General features: G+C 48.9%; 1 protein-coding gene across 1 annotated transcript in view; it reads right to left on the reverse strand.

Annotated features, from left to right (window-relative positions):
- LOC138255404 (dedicator of cytokinesis protein 2-like) overlaps positions 1-22850 on the reverse strand; it is a 1984107-nt gene that overhangs the window by 1770316 nt on the left and 190941 nt on the right. The window contains exon 6 of the mRNA XM_069205837.1: positions 22493-22641. Within this exon, the coding sequence (XP_069061938.1) occupies positions 22493-22641 (149 nt within the window). The remainder of the gene's footprint in view (positions 1-22492; positions 22642-22850) is intronic.

A 22850-nucleotide genomic window follows, 5' to 3' on the forward strand; every position in this document is an offset into this window, starting at 1 on the left:
CAGCCATTTTGTAAAAATTAAGGTCATTAAAATGGCCCCATGCAACCAGAAGAGAAAGCAGGACATCACAAGGTGAAACAAGTCTCCATTGTGCAAAGCCAAAGATATACTGATTCCTGCAGGAGGCTTGCAATAGGGCAGTGATAGTTGGCCAAAGCCATCACTTTATCCCAGGAAGAGGAGGGGCAGGAATGCCACCAGCAAGAGGGCAGGATCTCTTCCAAGGCCCCAGACTCCAAAGAACTCTGGGCCTAATTAGGATCTTACACACTACAAGAACAACTCATGTTCATGTGGACCTGGGTATCAGTGCTGAAGCTACCTACAAACATCCATGTGAAACTCACTCAGTTATAATATGAGATCAGTCCGAAAGTACTGCATTAGAATCAATCTATACATATGTTGAGGGTTTAGATTCCAACATTAAAATAGTTAATAGTCGGCGTGGTAATTGTCCAACAAGAAAATAGAAACTATATCAAAGGGAAGCAGTACCTGGGTTTCTCATGTGGGTCCAAATGGGATCTTTGATTTCGAGACAGCAAGCAAAAGAATGAAATTAAAGACAAAACTTCAATATAGTGAAAAAAGTTCCTGATCCCATATTATAACTGACTGATTAGGATTTGGCTGGTGGAATACATCACAAACGTGACAGATATACCGTCCGCCGTATTACGATCTCCATTGGATACATTGGAAAAGTAATGCAATCAGAACCTCTGTTTTCTGGGAGGACCAGTGGTTTCCGAATCCTCTGTCCTCCCACGGCCACGACAGGTACCAGAGGATACTCAGTTATTTGTGGTGTTGTGAGCGTGGTTTCATTTTCACCGGGCCTAGTTGCCATGTTATTCTCTGCATAGGAGTGGCCTGGACGCCACAAGATTGCATAGCATTGATAATCGAAGGATAGGGCTTCCACTGAATCAAGAGTGTGCTTACCTTTGGGCTGCTTCAGAAAGAGAGCTTACAATCAATCAAACAGGATTTGTAAAGCACAACTAATCACCTTGAGTGTATCCAGGCGCTTCAACTGCAGTGCACAATATCACAATACACATTAGAGTAATGATGGTACAATACACTGTTTCATGCACCTTAATTCTTCTGCAGGTTACAAAAGACCACTAGGAGCCTAAAGAATTCTCCTATTTTAGTCCCTTTTCACTGTCATTGAAGCCGCTGCTAAGCCTTTTGTGGCAGCCTACCAACTTAGTAGGTTTTGCCTGGAGACAACTTTAGTTTATTGTATCTGAGAGTTTAGCATTAGCTTAAAGTGGGCTTTGGACAGTCCACCTCCACCCATAGCCTTTTTTTCTTCTTCTTCGAGTCATGGCCTAAACATTGTCAAACACATCTTACATCAGCTCACAGGTTTTTGGTCCCCTCAACGCATTCTAGCAGCTTTTTCTGTGTCCTTCCATCTGCACTGGAGTAGTCACATTGTCGTGCAAAGGGACTGTTTCTCTCCTGTCTCTCCTTCCTGCCCCTTTCTGACTCTCGCTCTCTAGCCATGTTCACTCCATCCACTTATCCAGAGCTTTCCCACCTGCCGCACTCTCAGCTCTTTCAAAGCATTTGTTGCAAAGGTCCAGGAGCTACACACTACTATCTGGATGCCTGCTCGTAGGTCTGAGGCATCCTGTGCATACTTTATTATTAATGTGCAGTTCGAAAATGGTTGCTGGCCGTCTTGGAACAGCAAATGAATAATAAAGTATAGAAAAAAAAGATGGTCGCTAACTCATGCATGTGCTTGAACAGCAGCCCCCTGGGACTGGGTTTTGTGATAAAGCAGAACAAAAACCATTGAAAGATGGCTGCCAATTCATGTATGCGCTTGAACAGCAGCCCCCTGGGAGTGGGTTTTGTGATAAAGCATAACAAAAACCATTGAAAGATGGCTGCCAATTCATGCATGCGCTTGAACAGCAGCCCGTGGGGGTGGGGTTTGTGGTAAAGCATAACAAAAACCATTGAAAGATGGCCACCAATTCAGACATGCGCCTGAAAAGCAGCTCCCTGGGAGTGGGGTTTGTGATAAAGCATAATAAAATCCATTGAAAGATGTCTGCCAATTCATGCATGCGCTTGAACAGCAGCCCTGTGGGGTGGGGTTTGTGATAAAGCATAACAAAAACCCATGAAGAGGGCCGCCAATTGATGCATGTGCTTGAACGGCTGCCACCGGAGAGTAGGATTTGTGATAAAGCTCAATAAAAACCATTGGAAGAGGACCGCCAATTCATGCATGCACGTGAAAGGCAGCCCCCTGGGACTGGGTTTTGTGATAAAACAGTACAAAAACCATTGAAAGATGGCCACCAATTCAGGCATGCGCTTGAACAGCAGCCCCCATGAGAGTGGGTTTTGTAATAAAGCGGAACAAAAACCATTGAAATATGGCCACCAATTCATGCATGCGCTTGAACAATAGACCCCTGGGAGTGGGGTTTGTGATAAAGCATAACAAAATTCATTGAAAGATGGCTGACAATTCATGCATGCGCTTGAACAGCTGCCATCGGGGAGTAGGATTTGTGATAAAGTATAACAAAAACCTTTGGAAGAGGCCCGCCAATTCATGCATGTGCTTGAACAGCAGCCCCCTGGGAGTGGCTTTTGTGATTAAGCAGAACTAAAACCAATGTAAGATGGTGCCAATTCAGGCATGCGATTAAACAGCAGCCCCCTGGGAGTGGCTTTTGTGATTAAGCAGAACTAAAACCAATGTAAGATGGTGCCAATTCAGGCATTGGCTTGTACAGCAGCCCCCTGGGAGTGGGTTTTGAGATAAAGCAGAACAAAAAACATTGAAAGATGGCCACCGATTCATGGATGCGTTGAAACAGAAGCCCCCTGGGAGTTGGTTTTGTGATAAAGCAGAACAAAAACCATTGAAAGATGGCTGCCATGCATATATACATGTATGCAAATTTATGGCTGCCATCTTTCAACTGTCTGCCATGAACCATGTCAAAAACAAGCATTGGCAATGCCAGTAGCTGTGAACTCAGGTGTCCACCTGCGAGGCATATTGGCTTTTCAATGTTTGTTGACTGCGATGTCAGCCACCTTAGTTGCTATCTGCCAGTGCAGCCTTACTGCCAGCCTGGCTGTGGTGCAAAATCTGCAATACAAATCCAAGCGTTTTGTTTAGACTTTCAAGTGTCTGAAGTTCATTGTACCCATCTGGCACTAGTGCCAAGAACAGAAACAATGGAATGCCTCAGGGTTCTTGTAGTTTAGCTATAAAGGGGGCCAGGCAGGCCACCTTCATTCAGAGAAGAGTAGCAGGGCCTGGGCCTTGCCCCCAGGAGGCTTTTGTGTTTTTCTAACAGAAGGAGGAAGCAGAATAGAAACTGAAATTATCTTGTCTGTGTTTTCTTGGAAATATCGCCACAAGCAGGACACAATTCAGAGTTCAAAATATCCTTGTTTATGTTGTTGTGGAGTCACCTGCCAGATCATTAAAGGGACCGAAAGATAAAGGCGCTGGCGGCATAAAAAGTCAAAGAAATGAAATAAAGTTAAAAGATATCGTGACATGACACAATGCTAAATACATTTACACCACTGCAATAGTGTATTGTACGTTTGTGACAGTCTCGCTGACTCAAAGAGAAAGGTTAGCCTCACGTGCAAGACTTTTTATTTTGTGAATCCCAATTGAATTTGGAGAAAATATTTCTTACAACTTCAAATCAGTAACATTTGCGCAGAAATATAGGGACATATTTATACTTTTTGGTGCAAAACTGCACTAACGCAGTTTTGCACCACAAAGTTTTGCACCGGCTTGCACCATTCCTGAGCACCAGCCGGGCACCATATTTATGAAATGATGCAAGGCGATGCAAAGGGTAGGCTAGCGTAAAACAAAATGACGTTAGCCAGATGGGGGTGGCGGTATGGGCGAGAGGGGGTTTACACCTCAAAATGATGTTAAGCAGTTTAGAGTAAAAATAATGACTCTAGCCAGCCTAGCGGCATTTTCTGACACAAAACCATCCATGCCACATGACTCCTGCCTTAGAAAAGACAGGAGTCATGCCCACCACACCAATGGCCAGCACAGGGGACCAGTGTCCCCTGGGCACGGCCATTGCATCCAGTGCCATGTAGTGGGACCCATTTCAGGGCCCCAAATGGCACTTTAAAAAATAAAATAAAATACTTACCTGTATTTACCTATACTAACCTGGGATGGGGTCCCCCATCATCCGCTGTCCCTCTGGTGTGGGTGGGGGTGTCCCTGGGTCCTGGGGAGGGCACCTGTGGGCTTAGGGCTTATTCCATGGTGTTCCACCATGGAAATAGGCCCACATGTCCCCTAACGCCTGCTTGATCCAGGCATTAAATAATGGTGCAAAGCAAGTATAACACCATTATTTGACCCCTCCTCCCCCGTGCCTGATTTTAGCACAGGGGCATCAATATGGCATTAAGGCCTTAGAGTAATTTTTTGCACGGGAACGCGTACCTTGCATCTCATTAACACAAGGTAGGTTTCCACGTCCAAAAAATGACTTTAACTCCAAAAATTTGGTGCTAGACAGGTCTAGTACCAAAGTATAAATATGGAATTAGTTTTGCACTGAATTTGCGTCAAACAAATGACACAAATTTGGCACAAAACAAGTATAAATATGCCCCATAGTCTCCCCAAAATATGACAAATGCTTTGCTTTTTCTCATCTAAAAATTGAGTTATTTTTTTCCCTACTCTCAGGTGAATTACACAACATGGCTTTGAACTAACAGCCCCAACCCAAGGATGAATATTTATTTACCCTATAAACAAGGCCACCAGAATTGTGCGGCAGGAGAGGGCCAAATTATGTGGCAGGACAGAGTAAATTATGTTGCAAGAAAAGGCAAATTATGCAGCGTAATGCAGCAGAATTTGTGATAGCATTCCTTAATTATTTAGTTATTTTTACACTTAATAACACTGTCTGTCCATTGATTGCACCTCATTAGTACCAGCTTAACACCCAAACCTAGTCATAGGCATCAGAAAGTTGACCAGTCAACCTTTGAAAGGGCCTTCCAATGAGCAGCAACAGTTGTCGCTGAACTTTTACTAACTTTTGAACCGTATGAGTTAGAAACAAAGTTTTTTTTTGGTTAAACCCTTCAAATTATGCAGCAGATGATGGATTATGTGGCAAATCTATAATTATGCAAAAAATGCTGCACAATCACATAACTATAGTGGCCCTGCTTATAATTCAATGAAATTAGCTCAGAGCATTATATATGCACTTTAAACATTTCTCCAGTAGCATTTTTGATTGGTTGTGTGGAAATGCACTCTTTAAAGCTTCTGCTGAACTATATTTGTGATCCCAGTGTCACATTCAGTTTTTTCTCTTTCCACTGAAGCACTCTACATTTTATACATTGACAGGAATAAGAAAGGGACTGAGAGGTCATACTCCTGGTGAATGCCAGTTTGGCGTAGTGTGGTTAGAAACGTGTCATCAAACACTAGGGCATGAAGGATTTTTTTAACACTGCGATGGAAAGGTGACAATAAAATATATATGCAGGAAATTCAATCAGTAGATTTGCAGTAATCCAATTTTAACGATTTATGTAAAAAATAGTGCCTAAAAGCACAAAGGGCCAACTGTGGTTGTCTGGTCAAGCCGGACTAGGACAAAGCCATAAGTTTAGGCTGACTGGAATGTACCGTGGGCCAGGTACAGGGGCCAAGTTAGGCCTGCTGAACAAAGTACCTTAAATCCTGGTTGCGGAGCACCTCAAGATCCCACATCAAAGATGCCGTGCGCAGCATTGGTTCTGAGGAGCTGCAGGCTGCGAAGCAAGGTCCTGTGGTGGGGAATCGTTGCACAGTAGCAATTCCAATGCAACTGCAAGGAGATGTGTCATGCTGCATCAGTTCCGCCGAAGAGACCACAGCTGGACTGGCAAACACCTTCCCCCCTACCTCCAAGGATCCAGGACTGGGTGGAACCACTGGGGGAAGTAAGACTCACAGCGGATATAGTCAGGTGCTGGGTTCAAGCTGGTTGAAGCCTTGTCTGTCACTGAGACTCTAATCAGGAAGCCAGCCAGCAAACCTTTGGAGTCCTGCTGGTGGTCCTGGGTTCAAGATGCAGGTTCAGCCCTTCTTATTCAGGCCGCAGAGCAGTAGAGTAGCAGTCCTTCTTGGAAGCAGCACAGAAGCCCTTTGACTCCTCCACAGGTCCAGGACTGAAGATTCAGGTGTGAGGGGCCAGTATTTATTGGAGAAGGTTCTGGAGGTTTCCATTCCGAGAGGTGTTTGGAATTTCTTTCTTCCCTGTCCTGTCCCCTAGCTTGTCTGAGAGCAGAAAAAGACTAATGTCAAACACTTTGTAAGTGTTCTCAGGCAGAGGCTTTGCGAATTGCATGTATGGAAGGTGATAGCTCCTCCCCCTATGAAGTCAGAGATGGCCCATCCGGCCAATACATGTTCCCCTTTTTGTCTCACTGTCTGGGATCAATACACAAAAAAACGATTGACAGCGGCATCTAGTCATATGACCCAGGATACAGACTGCAAGCACCAAATGGTTAGGACAAAAAAATGCCAACTTTCTAAAAGTTACATATTCGGAATTGTGACTTAAAACTCACATTTACCATTAAGGAGACATTTTAATTTCAATTCTTTAGACGCAGATCTCGACATTCTACCTATTTCCAATAGAAAGTCAGCACTTATTAAGTGTAATAAGGTACCTCAATGTTACCCTATGGACGAAGCAGGCCTTGCAGTAGGGAAAAGTACATTGATGCATTTTTCACTACCAGGACATGTAAAAGTTAAAAGTATATGTCCATCTTTTTACATGAAATACATCCTACCCTTTGGGTTGTGGAGGACTTTTCCTTGGCCGACTGAGTTGTTTATTTTGCCAGGTCAAAATGGCAGTTTAAAACATCCCACACAAGATGCAAAGGCGCCAGGGTATGTTTGAAAGGTTCACAAATTGAAAAGGAGCGCTTGCAGTTCAGACATAAATCCGTCATATGAGCAATGAAAATTCAAAAGTCCCTGAAAGCATCAACAGATAGCAATCCTCTGTAATTGCATCCATCATCCAACCAGGAGTCATCTAGCAGTATCAAAAGTGAGTTTTATTGATTTTCTTTACATTGTCATCCAGCCCACTGGTTTTCTTTTCTCACTGCGCCCTCACTTGGAGCAACTGTTTGTTCAAATGATCAGCCTCTAGAAACTTAGGCTTCAAATACAAAACTGAAACACTTGTGCTTTGTTGGACGCTTCTTTGATTTTGAAGGGAATGTTTGATGCATTCTCCCATTCCTTTCAAAACCAGTGAGGTGTAAACGCTTGTTAATTTTTAGTTTTATTTACCTTGTTCTAGGGAATACAGGATGCCCCATTTTTGCTGCCTTTGTGTTGAGAGCCTGATGTGCATCAGGACACTTCTGACGCACACTCCATCTTCATGGATCCCATTTCATGCCCGTGCAATTGCAAATTGCTTTGAAGTGTTTGGCTTTTCTGACTCTTGTCATTTCACAGCACACCAGATTGTGTCCATTTGAAACCGTTCTGTATTAATTTATCCTCTTTATACTTTTTCTTTCTCTGCTTCTCTTTTTTGCTTCTTTCTTCTTTCCTTCTCTTTCTATTTCCTAATTCCCTTCCTCCTTTCCTTCCGTCTTTCCTTCTCTAATTTTTTCTTTCTCTTTTGGTTTCTGTTTCTTTCCTTCTTTCTTTATAGCTGTTTCCTTCTTTTTTCTTCCTTTTATTCTTGCCTTCTTCATTCCTTTTTTCTTATCTTTTGTTTTCTCTTCCCCTCTCTTTTTTCCTTCTTTGTTTCCTTCTTTTTCTTTCTTTCTATTCTTTCCTTGTCTCCTTTTCTTTTTCTTTCGTTATTCCTTTCCTCCTTTCCTTCCATCTTTTCTTATCTCATTCTTTCTTTCTCTTTTGCTTTCTTTTTCTCTCTTTCTTTGTTTATAGCTGTTTCCTTCTTTTTTCTTCCATTTATGTTCTTTCATTCTTGCCTTCTTCATTCCTTTTTTCTTCTCTTTTGCTTTCTCTTCCCCTCTCTTTTTTCCTTCTGTGTTTCCTTCTTTTTCTTTCTTTCTTTTCTTTCCTTCTCTCCTTTTCTTTTTCTTTCGTCATTCCTTTCCTCCTTTCCTTCCATCTTTCCTTGTCACATTCTTTCTTCTTTCTTTATAGCTGTTTCCTTCTTTTTTCTTCCTTTTATGTTCTTTCATTCCTGCCTTCTTCATTCCTTTTTTCTTCTCTTTTGCTTTCTCTTCCCCTCTCTTTTTTCCTTCTTTATTTCCTTTGTTTTCTTTCTTTCTATTCTTCGCTTCTCTTTCCTTCTTTGCTTCTCTTTTCTTCGTTCCTTCTCTCTTTGATTCTTTCTTTCTCTGACGTACAACGCACCAATGGTGGATGCTTTAGACATGGGTCTGATTCTGGGGTCTCATTGCATATGATCTTCATTTTGCCCTGAGTTGAGCACATTCTGGACCCACTTCTTATGCGATAGCAGTTTGGCTTGGACATGTGGTCGTCCCTGAACCTAGAGGGGCTCTTTTCGATACCCCATCTGCGGCAAACAATCTTCCGACTGAGCTTATCCAGCGCTACTTTATTGCTACTTTAGTATCTAAGGCCCATATTTATACTTTTTTTGCCCCACATTTGCATCATTTTGCATCTGTGCTGGAGGGGAGGAGTGGTCACTCACACCTGAAAGGACTGTGCCTGCCCTTACACAATGCCGTCTTCGACCCCCTGGTGAGTGTCTGGGGCCTGACCTGGACAAGGAAGGATCTTGCAAACACTTGAGACTTTGCTTTGAAGTTTTCCAACTTCAAAGGCAGAACTGGGTATAAGACGAGTACCCAAAATCCCATACTTTTAGAATCTTTCTGGAATCCAGAGGAACCTCTGCAAGGAGAAGAGCTGAAGAGCTAGAGGAGGAGTACTGTCCCTTTGCTGTGTTGCTTTGCTGGACTGGCCTGCAGTTGCTGCTTCTGCCTGAAAAGAGTGCAAAGGGTGAACTTTGTTGTGTGTCCTGCTTGAGAAAGTTCTCCAAGGGCTTGGAGTAGAGCTTGCCTGCTGTTGAAAGTCTCAGGGACACCAAATAATCCAGTTTCCTTGACCTGCAGCACTGGGAACTGTGTGTTTTGTGCTGTTCAAGAGTAGAAACCACTGCGATGCTGCAAACGACGCCGCTGGCCTGTACCGTGACCTGCCGACACCACACGGAGTCGTATTGCCCCGCTTCGCACTGCGACCCTGGTCTCCCCGACGCTGTCATCGGACGACTTCACTGCAGGATGGCCCACAATCTGGCATCGCCTGCTCACACCGCAGCCTGGGCATCCCCGACAATGCTGCTCCCGCTGACAACGGCGCCGCTGCCTGCACCGCTCGTGAGGTACACGAAGCATCCTCCCGTCCCGCACCGCAGCCCCGGTCCACTGACGCCAGCACCATCGACTCCTGTGTCATCACCAGGCATCCTGCCTGCAACGTGGCCTGTGGACACTGCTCGTGAAGGTCACAAAGCACCTCCCCGTCCCGCACCACTGGCTTGGGCCTACCGACGACAGCGCTTCAGCAATGACGCCGGCACTGTCTGCACCGTGACCTGTGGACACTGCACGTCGCACTGCTCTGCTTCACACCGCAGCACTGGTCTCACTGACACAGCTGGATGCTGTCACCGAACCGCTGCCTGCACTGTGACCTGTGGGCACCACACGTCGCATCATCCTACTTCGGACCGCAGCCCCGATGCCATCCACGCCAGCACACCTGACTTCATCAGCCTGGAGTTCGATCCGCAATGCGTATGACCTAAAAGGCCCGATGACTCCGGAACCGACTCCGGAACCAACACCATGACGTCAGCGACGCCGCTCTCTGCGAGGATCACGATGCCCTGCAAATCTAAGGTACTGTTTGCGGGTCTTCCCAACACCATAGCTGGCCTACAACGCCGCAGCCGGCCTGAACTGTTGGTTTTGCTGATCATGACGCCGTGATAGCCCCAGGTGGAGCTATCGACTTTAAGGAACTGCATTTTTGAGTAAATCTTGCAGAATTCTTATTTTTAATTACTGAATGTTGGATTTTTATCGTATTTGGTCTTGTTTTATGTAGATAAATATTGGCTATTTTTCTAAAACTGGTGTGGTGTCCGTTTGTAGTGTTTTCACTTATTACAGTGTGTTATGTGCAAATGCTTTACACATTGCTTCTGAGATAAGCCTGACTGCTCGTGCCAAGCTACCAAGGGGGTGAGCAGGGTGAGCAGGGGTTATCTGAGCGGTTATCTCCCTTATCCTGTGAGGGTCCCTACTTGGACATGGTGCAAACCAACTGCCAACTAGAGACCCCATTTCTAACAGTCTGGGAATCTGTCATTACGAACTCCACAGTTCCATAATGGCTTTACTGAATACTGGGAGGTTTGCTATCAAGCAGGTCAGCACAATAAACCCACACTGATGCCAGTGTTGGATTAATTCTAAAAAGCACACAGAGGACCTCCTAGCGATGCCTCCTGTATTTTACCCCGTTCTCTAGTGTAGGACTGACTGGTCTGTTGCAGCCTGCCACTAGCAGACAAGTTTCTGACACCGCTGTTGTGCTCTTTGAGGCCAGAAACAAAGCCTGCTCTGGGTGGAGGTGCTTAACACCTCCACCCTCGAGGAACTGTAACACCTGGTGGTGAGCCTCAAAGGCTCAGGCCTCATGTTACAGTGCCCCAGGGCACTCCAGCTACTGGAGATGCCTGCCCCCCCAGACAAAGCCCCACTTTTGGTGCTAAGTTCGGTGGGAAACTAAGGAAAGACAAGGATGAATGACCACTTTAGCTGGGATCTCCCCTAAGGTGTCCAGAGCTGAAGTGACCCCCTCCCTGCAGAATCCTTCATCTTAGTTTAGAGGACAGGGACCAAAAGGGTTAGGTCTGTGTCTCCCACCCCAAAGGGAGTTGACACAATAATGGTGTAGCCACCCTCATGGACAGTAGCCATTGGCTACTACCCTCTGACCCCTGTAACGTCCCTAAATCTTGTATTCAAGGGCTTCCCTGAACCCAGCTCAACAGATTCCTGGCGACCTGACAAGAAGAAGAAGGACTACATAGTTGAAACCCCCAGCAGAGAAGAAGGAAGACAACAACTGATTTGTCCCAAGCCCTACCGGCCTGTCTCCTGCTTCAAAAAACCTGCAAAAGAACAGCGACGCATCCTGCTGAGCTGCGACCTCTGCCAAGCTCCAGAGTACTGTCCTACACCCAAAATGAACAAGAACTCCTGTGGACAGTGTCCTAACAACAACCAATGACTCTAGCCTCACTCCAAATGTTTGACTCCTGACCACTCTGCACCGGATTCCACCAGCCCGTGTCCAGGTGCCCCAACCAGCTAGAGAGAATCCCCAGGCGACTCTGAGCAAGTCCCCACCCTGGGTTGACCTCTCCACCACTCCACGGTGTTGCCTGCAAAGAGAATTCCGAGGACCCCACTGACCGCGAAAGCTCCGGACGAAAATATTTGATGCCTGGAGACACATTGCACCCGCAGCCCCAGGTCTCCAAGAACCCAACCTCCAGTGCAGCTGCGATCAGCATGCGGCCCTACTCCCTGTCCAGCCTGTGGTTTACCCATGTCGACCCCATGGACCTCACCTGCAGTATCTGAGTAACCCCCTGGGTCACCTCATAGAGAAGCATTGAAAACCCGACACCTTATTTGCACACTGCACCCGGCCACCCCAGTGCCGCTGAGGGTGTGTGTTTGGTGCCTACTTGTGGCCCCCCAGTGCTCCTATAAACTCCCCAGGTCTGCCTTCCGCGGACGCGGGTACTTACCTGCCTGCAGATCTGATGCCGAGTGCCCCCAGTCTCCATAGGAGCCTATGTTAAATCTACTTCAGCTTTGACCTCTGCACCCGGCCGGCCCCCTGTTGGTAATATTGGATGTTTGGGGTTAGGTTCAACCCTCAGCTGTGGACTTCGTAACCCCCGGAGACTGGAACTGTAAGTCGAGTACTTACCTCTAAAGACTGCACTTCTTTTTCTTCCCCCAGGAACTGTTCTGAAATTGCACTGTGCCCATTTTTAAAATAGATATTCTCTGTCTCTTTAAAAACTGTTTACTTTGGTAAAGTGAAACAAAGTTACATTGATGTCTATGTTGAGTACTTACCTGCAACAGTATTTACTTCTGAAATTAGTCTTTTGGTTCTAGTAATAAATTAACAAAATATATTTTCCTATATAAAAACCTATAGGTCTGGAGTTGTCATTGAGTGTGTTTCTTCTATTGCCTGTGTGTGACAACAAATGCTTTGCACTACCCTCTGATAACCCTAACTGCTCGACCGCACTACCACAGAAGGGTGCATTAGTATTATCTACTTCAGCCTCTGTCAAGCCTGTATGGGAACCCCTGAACTCTGTGCACACTATGGACCAGATGTAGCAAAGGTTTTTCCCCATTCTGTGTCTATGGGAAAAAGTGTTCGTACATATGGCCCTATATCTCGTTTTGATATAGTATATACAGAGCCAGCTTCCTACAGTACTGTTCAGGGATAGCGCCAGAATTTTGCTGCACACCCTGAACAGTACATAGGGGCTAATTAAAATTAATGGTGTGCCCCCTTTTAAGGCCTGCTCCGAGCATGCATTAAAATGCTGCGAAAAATGGCACAAAGAAATACTTTGGATTTTCTTGCGCCATTTTTTCCACCCTCCAACGGGGCAACATCCTCCCTGCATACATTATGCCTGGTGCGGGCAAAACGTGGCGCAATGCATGCGTTAGGCCACCTTGTAAATCTGTTGTGGCGCCTTTGGCCTCGTTGGGCCACATTAGCGTTGAAAAATGCTAATATGGTGCTAAAAGGTGATAGGCCCCCTTAAATATGCGCTTATGCTTTATGCATAAAGTCAGACCTGGCACTGGTCCGCAGCTCCTTACCAGCGTCCGGCACTGGTCCACAGCTCCTTACCAGCCTCCGGCACTGGTCCACAGCTCCTTACCAGCCTCCGGCACTGGTCCGCAGCTCCTTACCAGCCTCCGCCACTGGTCCACAGCTCCTTACCAGCATCCGGCACTGGTCCACAGCTCCTTACCAGCCTCCGGCACTGGTCCACATCCACAGCTCCTTACCAGCCTCCGGCACTGGTCCACAGCTCCTTGCCAGCCCTCCCCAGCGCTGCGCTTGAGCAATCAACCCAGTCCCCAGAGTTGCACGTGCTCCTGAGCCCCTGAGGAGCTGCACCTCCCTGACAATCTTCCGCAGGAACCTGCAGACCTGAGTGTCTTAATCTGCTATTGGACTGTACTGCCCTCCCGGCTGCAACAGCGCTGGGAAGCCCTACCTGGTTAGTTATGCGCTTTACAAGTAATAATAATAATAATAATAATAATACTGCGCCTGCTATGTGTGTACAGGACACACATGTTACTGCTGCTGCTCTCTGCTCTGTTACTGCACTGAGAGTGAACATGCCTGCAGCACTGCTGCGTGTACCGTGCCTGCTCCGTGTGTACAGGACGCACGAGCCACTGAACTCTTCAGTACGCCCTGCATGCAGTGCCCCCTCAGTGCAGGGTCACGCGGCCTCTCCTGGCCTCTCCTGTATACCCTGTATACATTACTCCCTGGGTGCAGACGCACCATGCGCACCATCTGAGGGATGTCACACTCTATCTGTCCTGAAGTGGGCTCACACTGTGCAGTGCAGGGTGACACGGCCCCTCCTGGCCTCTTCTCTATACCCTGTATACATTACTCCCAGGGTGCAGAGGTCCATCTGAGGGATGTCACACTCTATCTGTCCTGAGGGGGGCTCGCACTGTGCAGTGCAGGGTCACACGGCCTCTCCTGGCCTCTTCTCTATACCCTGTATACATTACTTCCTGGGGGCAGAGGTCCATCTGAGGGATGTCACACTCTGTCCTGAAGTGGGCTCACGCTGTGCAGTGCAGGGTGACACGGCCCCTCCTGGCCTCTTCTGTATACCCTGTATACATTACTCCCAGGGTGCAGACGTCCATCTGAGGGATGTCACACTCTATCTGTCCTGAAGTGGGCTCGCACTGTGCAGTGCAGGGTCACACGGCCCCTCCTGGCCTCTTCTCTATACCCTGCATGCAGTACCCCCTCAGTGCAGGGTCACACGGCCTCTCCTGGCCTCTTCTGTATACCCTGTATACATTACTCCCTGGGTACAGACGCACCACGCGCACCATCTGAGGGATGTCACACTCTATCTGTCCTGAAGTGGGCTCACACTGTGCAGTGCAGGGTGACACGGCCCCTCCTGGCCTCTTCTCTATACCCTGTATACATTACTCCCAGGGTGCAGAGGTCCATCTGAGGGATGTCACACTCTATCTGTCCTGAGGGGGGCTCGCACTGTGCAGTCCAGGGTCACACGGCCTCTCCTGGCCTCTTCTCTATACCCTGTATACATTACTTCCTGGGGGCAGAGGTCCATCTGAGGGATGTCACACTCTGTCCTGAAGTGGGCTCACGCTGTGCAGTGCAGGGTGACACGGCCCCTCCTGGCCTCTTCTGAATACCCTGTATACATTACTCCCAGGGTGCAGACGTCCATCTGAGGGATGTCACACTCTATCTGTCCTGAAGTGGGCTCGCACTGTGCAGTGCAGGGTCACACGGCCTCTCCTGGCCTCTTGTCTATACCCTGTATACATTACCCCCAGGGTGCAGAGCTCCATCTGAGGGATGTCACACTCTATATGTCCTGAAGTGGGCTCACACTGTGCAGTGCAGGGTCACACGGCTTCTCCTGGCCTCTTCTCTATACCCTGTATACATTACTCCCAGGGTGCAGACGTCCATCTGAGGGATGTCACACTCTATCTGTCCTGAGGGGGGCTCGCACTGTGCAGTGCAGGGTCACACGGCCTCTCCTGGCCTCTTCTCTATACCCTGTATACATTACTCCCAGGGTGCAGACGTCCATCTGAGGGATGTCACACTCTATCTGTCCTGAAGTGGGCTCGCACTGTGCAGTGCAGGGTCACACGGCCTCTCCTGGCCTCTTCTGTATACCCTGTATACATTACTCCCAGGGTGCAGACGGTCCATCTGAGGGATGTCACACTCTATCTGTCCTGAAGTGGGCTCGCACTGTGCAGTGCAGGGTCACACGGCCTCTCCTGGCCTCTTCTCTATACCCTGTATACATTATTCCCTGGGTGCAGAGGTCCATCTGAGAGATGTCACACTCTATCTGTCCTGAAGTGGGCTCTCACTGTGCAGTGCAGGATCACACGGCCCCTCCTGGCCTCTTCTGTATACCCTGTATACATTACTCCCATGGTGCAGAGGTCCATCTGGGGGATGTCACACTCTATCTGTCCTGAAGTGGGCTCGCACTGTGCAGTGCAGGGTCACGCGGCCCCTCCTGGCCTCTTCTGTATACCCTGTATGCATTACTCCCTGGGTGCAGATGGTCCATCTGAGGGATGTCACACAAGGCCTCTTCTGTATACCCTGTATACATTACTCCCAGGGTGCAGACAGTCCATCTGAGGGATGTCACACTCTATCTGTCCTGAGGGGGGCTCGCACTGTGCAGTGCAGGGTGACACGGCCCCTCCTGGCCTCTTCTGTATACCCTGTATACATTACTCCCTGGGTGCAGACGCACCATGCACACCATCTGAGGGATGTCACACTCTATGTGTCCTGAAGTGGGCTCGCACTGTGCAGTGCAGGGTCACGTGGGGTCTCATGGCCTCTTCTGTATACCCTGTATACATTACTCCCAGGGTGCAGACGCACCATGTGCACCATCTGAGGGATGCCACACTCTATCTGTCCTGAGGGGGGCTCACACTGTGCATTGCAGGGTCACACGGCCCCTCCTGGCCTCTTCTCTATACCCTGTATACATTACTCCCTGGGTGCAGAAGGTCCATCTGAGGGATGTCACACGAGGCCTCTTCTCTATACCCTGTATACATTACTCCCTGGGTGCAGACGTCCATCTGAGGGATGTCACACTCTACCTGTCCTGAAGTGGGCTCGCACTGTGCAGTGCAGGGTCACACGGCCCCTCCTGGCCTCTTCTCTATACCCTGTATACATTACTCCCAGGGTGCAGACGGTCCATCTGAGGGATGTCACACTCTATCTGTCCTGAAGTGGGCTCGCACTGTGCAGTGCAGGGTCACACGGCCCCTCCTGACCTCTTCTGTATACCCTGTATACATTACTCCCAGGGTGCAGACGGTCCATCTGAGGGATGTCACACTCTATTTGCCCTGAAGTGGGCTCACACTGTGCAGTGCAGGGTCACACAGCCCCTCCTGACCTCTCCTGTATACCCTGTATACATTACTCCCTGGGTGCAGGCACACCATGCGCACATCTGATGGATGTCACACTCTATCTGTCCTGAAGTGGGCGCACACTGTGCAGTGTAGGGTGACACGGCCCCTCCTGCCCTCTTCTGTATACCCTGTATACATTACTCCCTGGGTGCAGACGCACCATGCGCACCATCTGAGGGATGTCACACTCTATCTGTCCTGAAGTGGGCGCGCACTGTGCAATGCAGGGTCACACGGCCTCTCCTGGCCTCTTCTCTATACCCTGTATACATTACTCCCAGGTTGCAGAGCTCCATCTGAGGGATGTCACACTCTATATGTCCTGAAGTGGGCTCACACTGTGCAGTGCAGGGTCACACAGCCTCTCCTGGCCTCTTCTCTATACCCTGTATACATTACTCCCAGGGTGCAGACGTCCATCTGAGGGATGTCACACTCTATCTGTCCTGAGGGGGGCTCGCACTGTGCAGTGCAGGGTCACACGGCCTCTCCTGGCCTCTTCTCTATACCCTGTATACATTACTCCCAGGGTGCAGACATCCATCTGAGGGAAATGTCACACTCTATCTGTCCTGAAGTGGGCTCTCACTGTGCAGTGCAGGGTCTCACGGCCCCTCCTGACCTGTTCTCTATACCCTGTAAACATTACTCCCAGGGTGCAGAGGGTCCATCTGAGGGATGTCACACTCTATCTGTCCTGAAGTGGGCTCTCACTGTGCAGTGCAGGGTCACACAGCCCCTCCTGGCCTCTTCTGTATACCCTGTATACATTACTCCCAGGGTGCAGAGGTCCATCTGAGGGATGTCACACTCTATCTGTCCTGAAGTGGGCTTGCACTGTGCAGTGCAGGGTCACGTGGCCCCTCCTGTATACATTACTCCCAGGGTGCAGATGGTCCATCTGAGGGATGTCACACTCTGTCCTGAAGTGGGCTCACGCTGCGCAGTGCAGGGTGACACGGCCCCTCCTGGCCTCTTCTGTATACCCTGTATACATTACTCCCTGGGTGCAGACGCACCATGCGCACCATCTGAGGGATGTCACACTCTATCTGTCCTGAAGTGGGCTCGCACTGTGCAGGGTCACGTGGGGTCTCATGGCCTCTTCTGTATACCCTGTATACATTACTCCCAGGGTGCAGACGCACCATCTGAGGGATGCCACACTCTATCTGTCCTGAGGGGGGCTCACACTGTGCATTGCAGGGTCACACGGCCCCTCCTGGCCTCTTCTCTATACCCTGTATACATTACTCCCTGGGTGCAGACGGTCCATCTGAGGGATGTCACACGAGGCCTCTTCTCTATACCCTGTATACATTACTCCCTGGGTGCAGACGTCCATCTGAGGGATGTCACACTCTATCTGTCCTGAAGTGGGCTCACACTGTGCAGTGCAGGGTCACACAGCCCCTCCTGACCTCTTCTGTATACCCTGTATACATTACTCCCAGGGTGCAGACGGTCCATCTGAGGGATGTCACACTCTATCTGTCCTGAAGTGGGCTCGCACTGTGCAGTGCAGGCTCACACGGCCCCTCCTGACCTCTTCTGTATACCCTGTATACATTACTCCCAGGGTGCAGACGGTCCATCTGAGGGATGTCACACTCTATTTGCCCTGAAGTGGGCTCACACTGTGCAGTGCAGGGTCACACAGCCCCTCCTGACCTCTCCTGTATACCCTGTATACATTACTCCCTGGATGCAGGCACACCATGCGCACATCTGATGGATGTCACACTCTATCTGTCCTGAAGTGGGCGCACACTGTGCAGTGCAGGGTGACACGGCCCCTCCTGGCCTCTTCTGTATACCCTGTATACATTACTCCCTGGGTGCAGACGCACCATGCGCACCATCTGAGGGATGTCACACTCTATCTGTCCTGAAGTGGGCGCGCACTGTGCAATGCAGAGTCACACGGCCTCTCCTGGCCTCTTCTCTATACCCTGTATACATTACTCCCAGGTTGCAGAGCTCCATCTGAGGGATGTCACACTCTATATGTCCTGAAGTGGGCTCACACTGTGCAGTGCAGGGTCACACGGCCTCTCCTGGCCTCTTCTCTATACCCTGTATACATTACTCCCAGGGTGCAGACGTCCATCTGAGGGATGTCACACTCTATCTGTCCTGAGGGGGGCTCGCACTGTGCAGTGCAGGGTCACACGGCCTCTCCTGGCCTCTTCTCTATACCCTGTATACATTACTCCCAGGGTGCAGACGTCCATCTGAGGGATGTCACACTCTACCTGTCCTGAAGTGGGCTCTCACTGTGCAGTGCAGGGTTTCACGGCCCCTCCTGACCTCTTCTCTATACCCTGTAAACATTACTCCCAGGGTGCAGAGGGTCCATCTGAGGGATGTCACACTCTATCTGTCCTGAAGTGGGCTCTCACTGTGCAGTGCAGGGTCACACAGCCCCTCCTGGCCTCTTCTGTATACCCTGTATACATTACTCCCAGGGTGCAGAGGTCCATCTGAGGGATGTCACACTCTATCTGTCCTGAAGTGGGCTTGCACTGTGCAGTGCAGGGTCACGTGGCCCCTCCTGTATACATTACTCCCAGGGTGCAGATGGTCCATCTGAGGGATGTCACACTCTGTCCTGAAGTGGGCTCACGCTGCGCAGTGCAGGGTGACACGGCCCCTCCTGGCCTCTTCTGTATACCCTGTATACATTACTCCCTGGGTGCAGACGCACCATGCGCACCATCTGAGGGATGTCACACTCTATCTGTCCTGAAGTGGGCTCCCACTGTGTAGTGCAGGGTCTCACGGCCTCTCCTGGCCTCTTCTCTATACCCTGCATACATTACTCCCAGGGTGCAGAGGTACATCTGAGGGATGTCACACTCTATCTGTCCTGAAGTGGGCTCGCACTGTGCCAGAGATAACTCACTCCCCGCTCCGAGCCCCATTATCCACGGCTGGCCTCTTGCGGTACATCCAGCTTAATTAGATCTCTTGTTGAACAAGTGACCGCGGTTCCGTTCGCGGAGCCGGAGTGAGATTTATGCGCACTTGGCGCGGCGCGGCCTCCTGGTCGGTTAAGGCTCCGCGGAGCGTGGCGGAGGCTATTACCAGGGTCCGCTCCCGTGCTCGCCCCCCTCGTGTCTTTGCCTTAGTAATTGGCGCTCCTTCCTTGTTAAGTGCCCGGAGAGCCTGCTGCCTGCCGGTCCCTAACAGAGATGTCCATGCACACCCCATCACTCTCCGGGATGGGGGATGATGTAGGGAGGAGGGGGCGGGATGTGTTATGGAGACCTCTGGGGCGGGATGCCACCATGAGTCCGTCTCTAATGCACAGGCCTGCTTGCATGGAGCCACAAAGAATAAACAAGCTCTGGCAAAGCCAAAAGGTATGGGTCTGATGCACAGGCCTGGTCTTATGAAGCCACAAAGAATAAACAAACATTGGCAAAGCAATAGCTATGGGGTCTGGCGCACAGGCCTGGTCGCATAGAGCCACAACGAGTAAGCAAGCATAGACAAAGCCAATAGTTATCAGTCTAGCGCACCTACCTGCGCATGGGGCCACAAAAAATAAACAAGCACTGGCAAAACTAATAGGTATGGGTCTGGCAGACAGGTGTGATCGCATGGAGCCATAAAGATTAAATAAGCACTGGCCAAGTCAGTAGGTTAGGTATAGCCGCAAAGAATAAACAAGCATTAGCAAAGCCAAAAGGTATGGGTATGGTGCACAGGGCTGGTCGCATGAAGCTCCAAAAAAGAATAAACAAGCACTGGCAAACCAATAATTCTGGGTCTGGCGCAGAGGCCTGGTCGCAGATGCCACAAAGAATAAACTAGCATTGGCAAAGGCAATAGGTATGGGTCTGGCGCACAGGCCTGGTCGCATGGAGTCACAAGAATAAACAAGCACTGGCAAATCCAATAGTTCTGGGTCTACCGCACAGGCCTGGTCACACGGATCCACAAAGAATAAACAAGCATTGGCAAAACCAACAGTTATGGGTCCGGAGCACCGGCTTGGTCGCACGGAGCCACAAAGACTAAACATGCATTGGCAAAGCCAATAGGTATGGGTCTGGCGCACAGGCCTGGTCGCACGAAACCACAAAGATTAAACAAGCACTGGCAAAGCCAATAGTTCTGGGTCTGGGGCACAGGCCTGGTGGCATGAAGCCACAAATAATAAACAAGCACTGGCAAAGCCAATAGGTATGGGTCTGCCGCACAGGCCTGGTCACACGAAGCAACCAAGAAAAAAACAAGCATTGGCAACGCCAATAGGTATAGCCACAAAGAATAAACAAGCAATGGCAAAACCAATAGGTCTCGGTCTGGCCTGGTCGCACAAAGCCACAAAGAATAAACAAGCATTTGCAAAGCCAAAAGTTATGGGTCTGCTGCACACACCTAGTTGCGTGAAGCCGCAAAGAATTAACAAGCGTTGGCAAAGCCAATAGTTCTCGGTCTGGCGCACAGCCTTGGTCACATGAATCCACAAGGAAAAACACAACATGAAGAACAAATAAGCATTTTCGAAAGCCAATAGGTCTCGCTTCGAGCACATGCCTGTTCGCATAAAGCCATAATGCTGCTCCAGTCCAGGTTTTTCCTTTGAATTGTAGTCTTGTTTATTCCATTATAAAACAGGACTACAAGTCTTAGAGTTCAAAGAAAAACATTTAGGCTGGAGCACCGCATCACGCATGGACCTGGAAAACCTGGCAGCTATGTAAAGGCAAAAACAAAAACACAACAGGTAGAATAAACTAGCACTGGCAAAGCCAATAGGTCTTGGTCTGGGCCCCAGGCCTGGTCGCATGAAGCCACAAACAAAAACACAAGAGGAAGAATAAAAAAGTCAGAAGAAAAACCCTGGAGAAAAGAAGAAGAGGGAACTATTTCACGGACAATAATACACATGCAGCAGTCTTATAAGTGATGTCTAAAATGACCAGCAAGTAAACTTCAATCTCAGAACCCTTCCCACTCCACAGGGGGGCTCCACAACACACCAACAGCCACAGTCTATAGCAGATGAAATCATCGGAGAAGGAAACCAGGCAACAAAGAAATACCCTTGACATAATTAGGGCTCTGGGGAATTTGCATAATTTGTTTTCATGTAACAATATGAAATTAACATAGCACAGTGCCTTTCTTTATCAGAATTGGAGGGTGCAGGGAGGAACCTTGAGTATTATTTGAAGCCCTCTTCCCTTTAACACCTACCCCAACTACCATATGAGCGACAAATGTTACTGATGGCCCATTACACAGAGTCTCACTGCCTCAGATTTTTTCACTAAAAACACAGTTTTCAATATGATGTGCCTCTTGGCCACCCCCCCTCCCCCAACTACAGAGATCGAATCAGACCCCCCGCCCAGGGAGCCTCCCATTCTCCAGACCTCCTGCCAGGGCCTTTGGAATTATGCGTAAAGAGAGGGTTACATTATGCGGCAGGGTTGGGTAGTTTATACAGCAAGAAAAGGCAAATTATGCAGTGTAATGTGGCAAAATTTATAATAGTATTACTTCATTATTTCATCATTTTGAAACTTGGTGGTATTGTTGGTGCATTTGTTACACCTCATTTGTACCATTTTAATACCCAAATATAGCAATAAGCAACAGCAAGGTGACTTGCTAAAGGGTCTTCTATTGCAACATGTTTTGCTGCATTTTTATTAACGTTTGAACCGTTTGAGCTAGGAACACATTTTATTTTGTAAAAATATGCAGATTATGTGGCAGATGATGGCCTATGTGGCAAATGTGGCGAATCTATAACTGTGCAAAAATCTCCGCAGACGCACAATCGCATACTTCATATATGTCCAGTGGCCCTGCCTCTAGACTAGGCTGGTGTGACATGTCTGCAACACTACTCCGATGCTCGCTGCTTTGAAGAGGTGCAATACATGCTGCAGGTGCTGTGCTGTCCCGCGACGGCCACCAGTGCTGCTGGCCTCTCTTATTGTCTCACACACACTCTCCCTTTCGTTCTCTCTCGCACAGACAGCTTTTTACCTCCCACTGTGCTGCTCGTGACCTCACAGTTTGTCCCTCACTTCGTCACTCCGAGAGGCCACTCCCAGCCTCATGTCCTCAGATTCGTCATTCCACTTACTTGTTCCCATAATCCACCTTGGTGGTGACTTCCCGCTTCAGCTCCAGGAGCTCGTCTTTGGGAAGGGTTCCAGACAGGAGCTGGGATCTCCTCTCCATGAGCTCACACATCATCACTCGAACCTGCGAGTATTTCCCCTTCTGCCCCATCTGCAAGGAAACGAAAGATCATGAAATAAGGATGCTGAGGCCCGGTGGGTTTTATGGTGATGGTTTTCATTTGTGATAAGGTGAGTGAGCGAGGGGCTTATTTACAAGCCCTTTGCGCAGTCGGAACGTCACTTTTAATGACGGTCCTGCGGGGCACACTGCAGAGCCATATCTACATGTGTACGTAAAGCCACCCTGCATAGTGTAGG

The sequence above is a fragment of the Pleurodeles waltl genome, chromosome 1_1, assembly GCF_031143425.1.
Source record: "Pleurodeles waltl isolate 20211129_DDA chromosome 1_1, aPleWal1.hap1.20221129, whole genome shotgun sequence".
NCBI lineage: Eukaryota > Metazoa > Chordata > Amphibia > Caudata > Salamandridae > Pleurodeles > Pleurodeles waltl.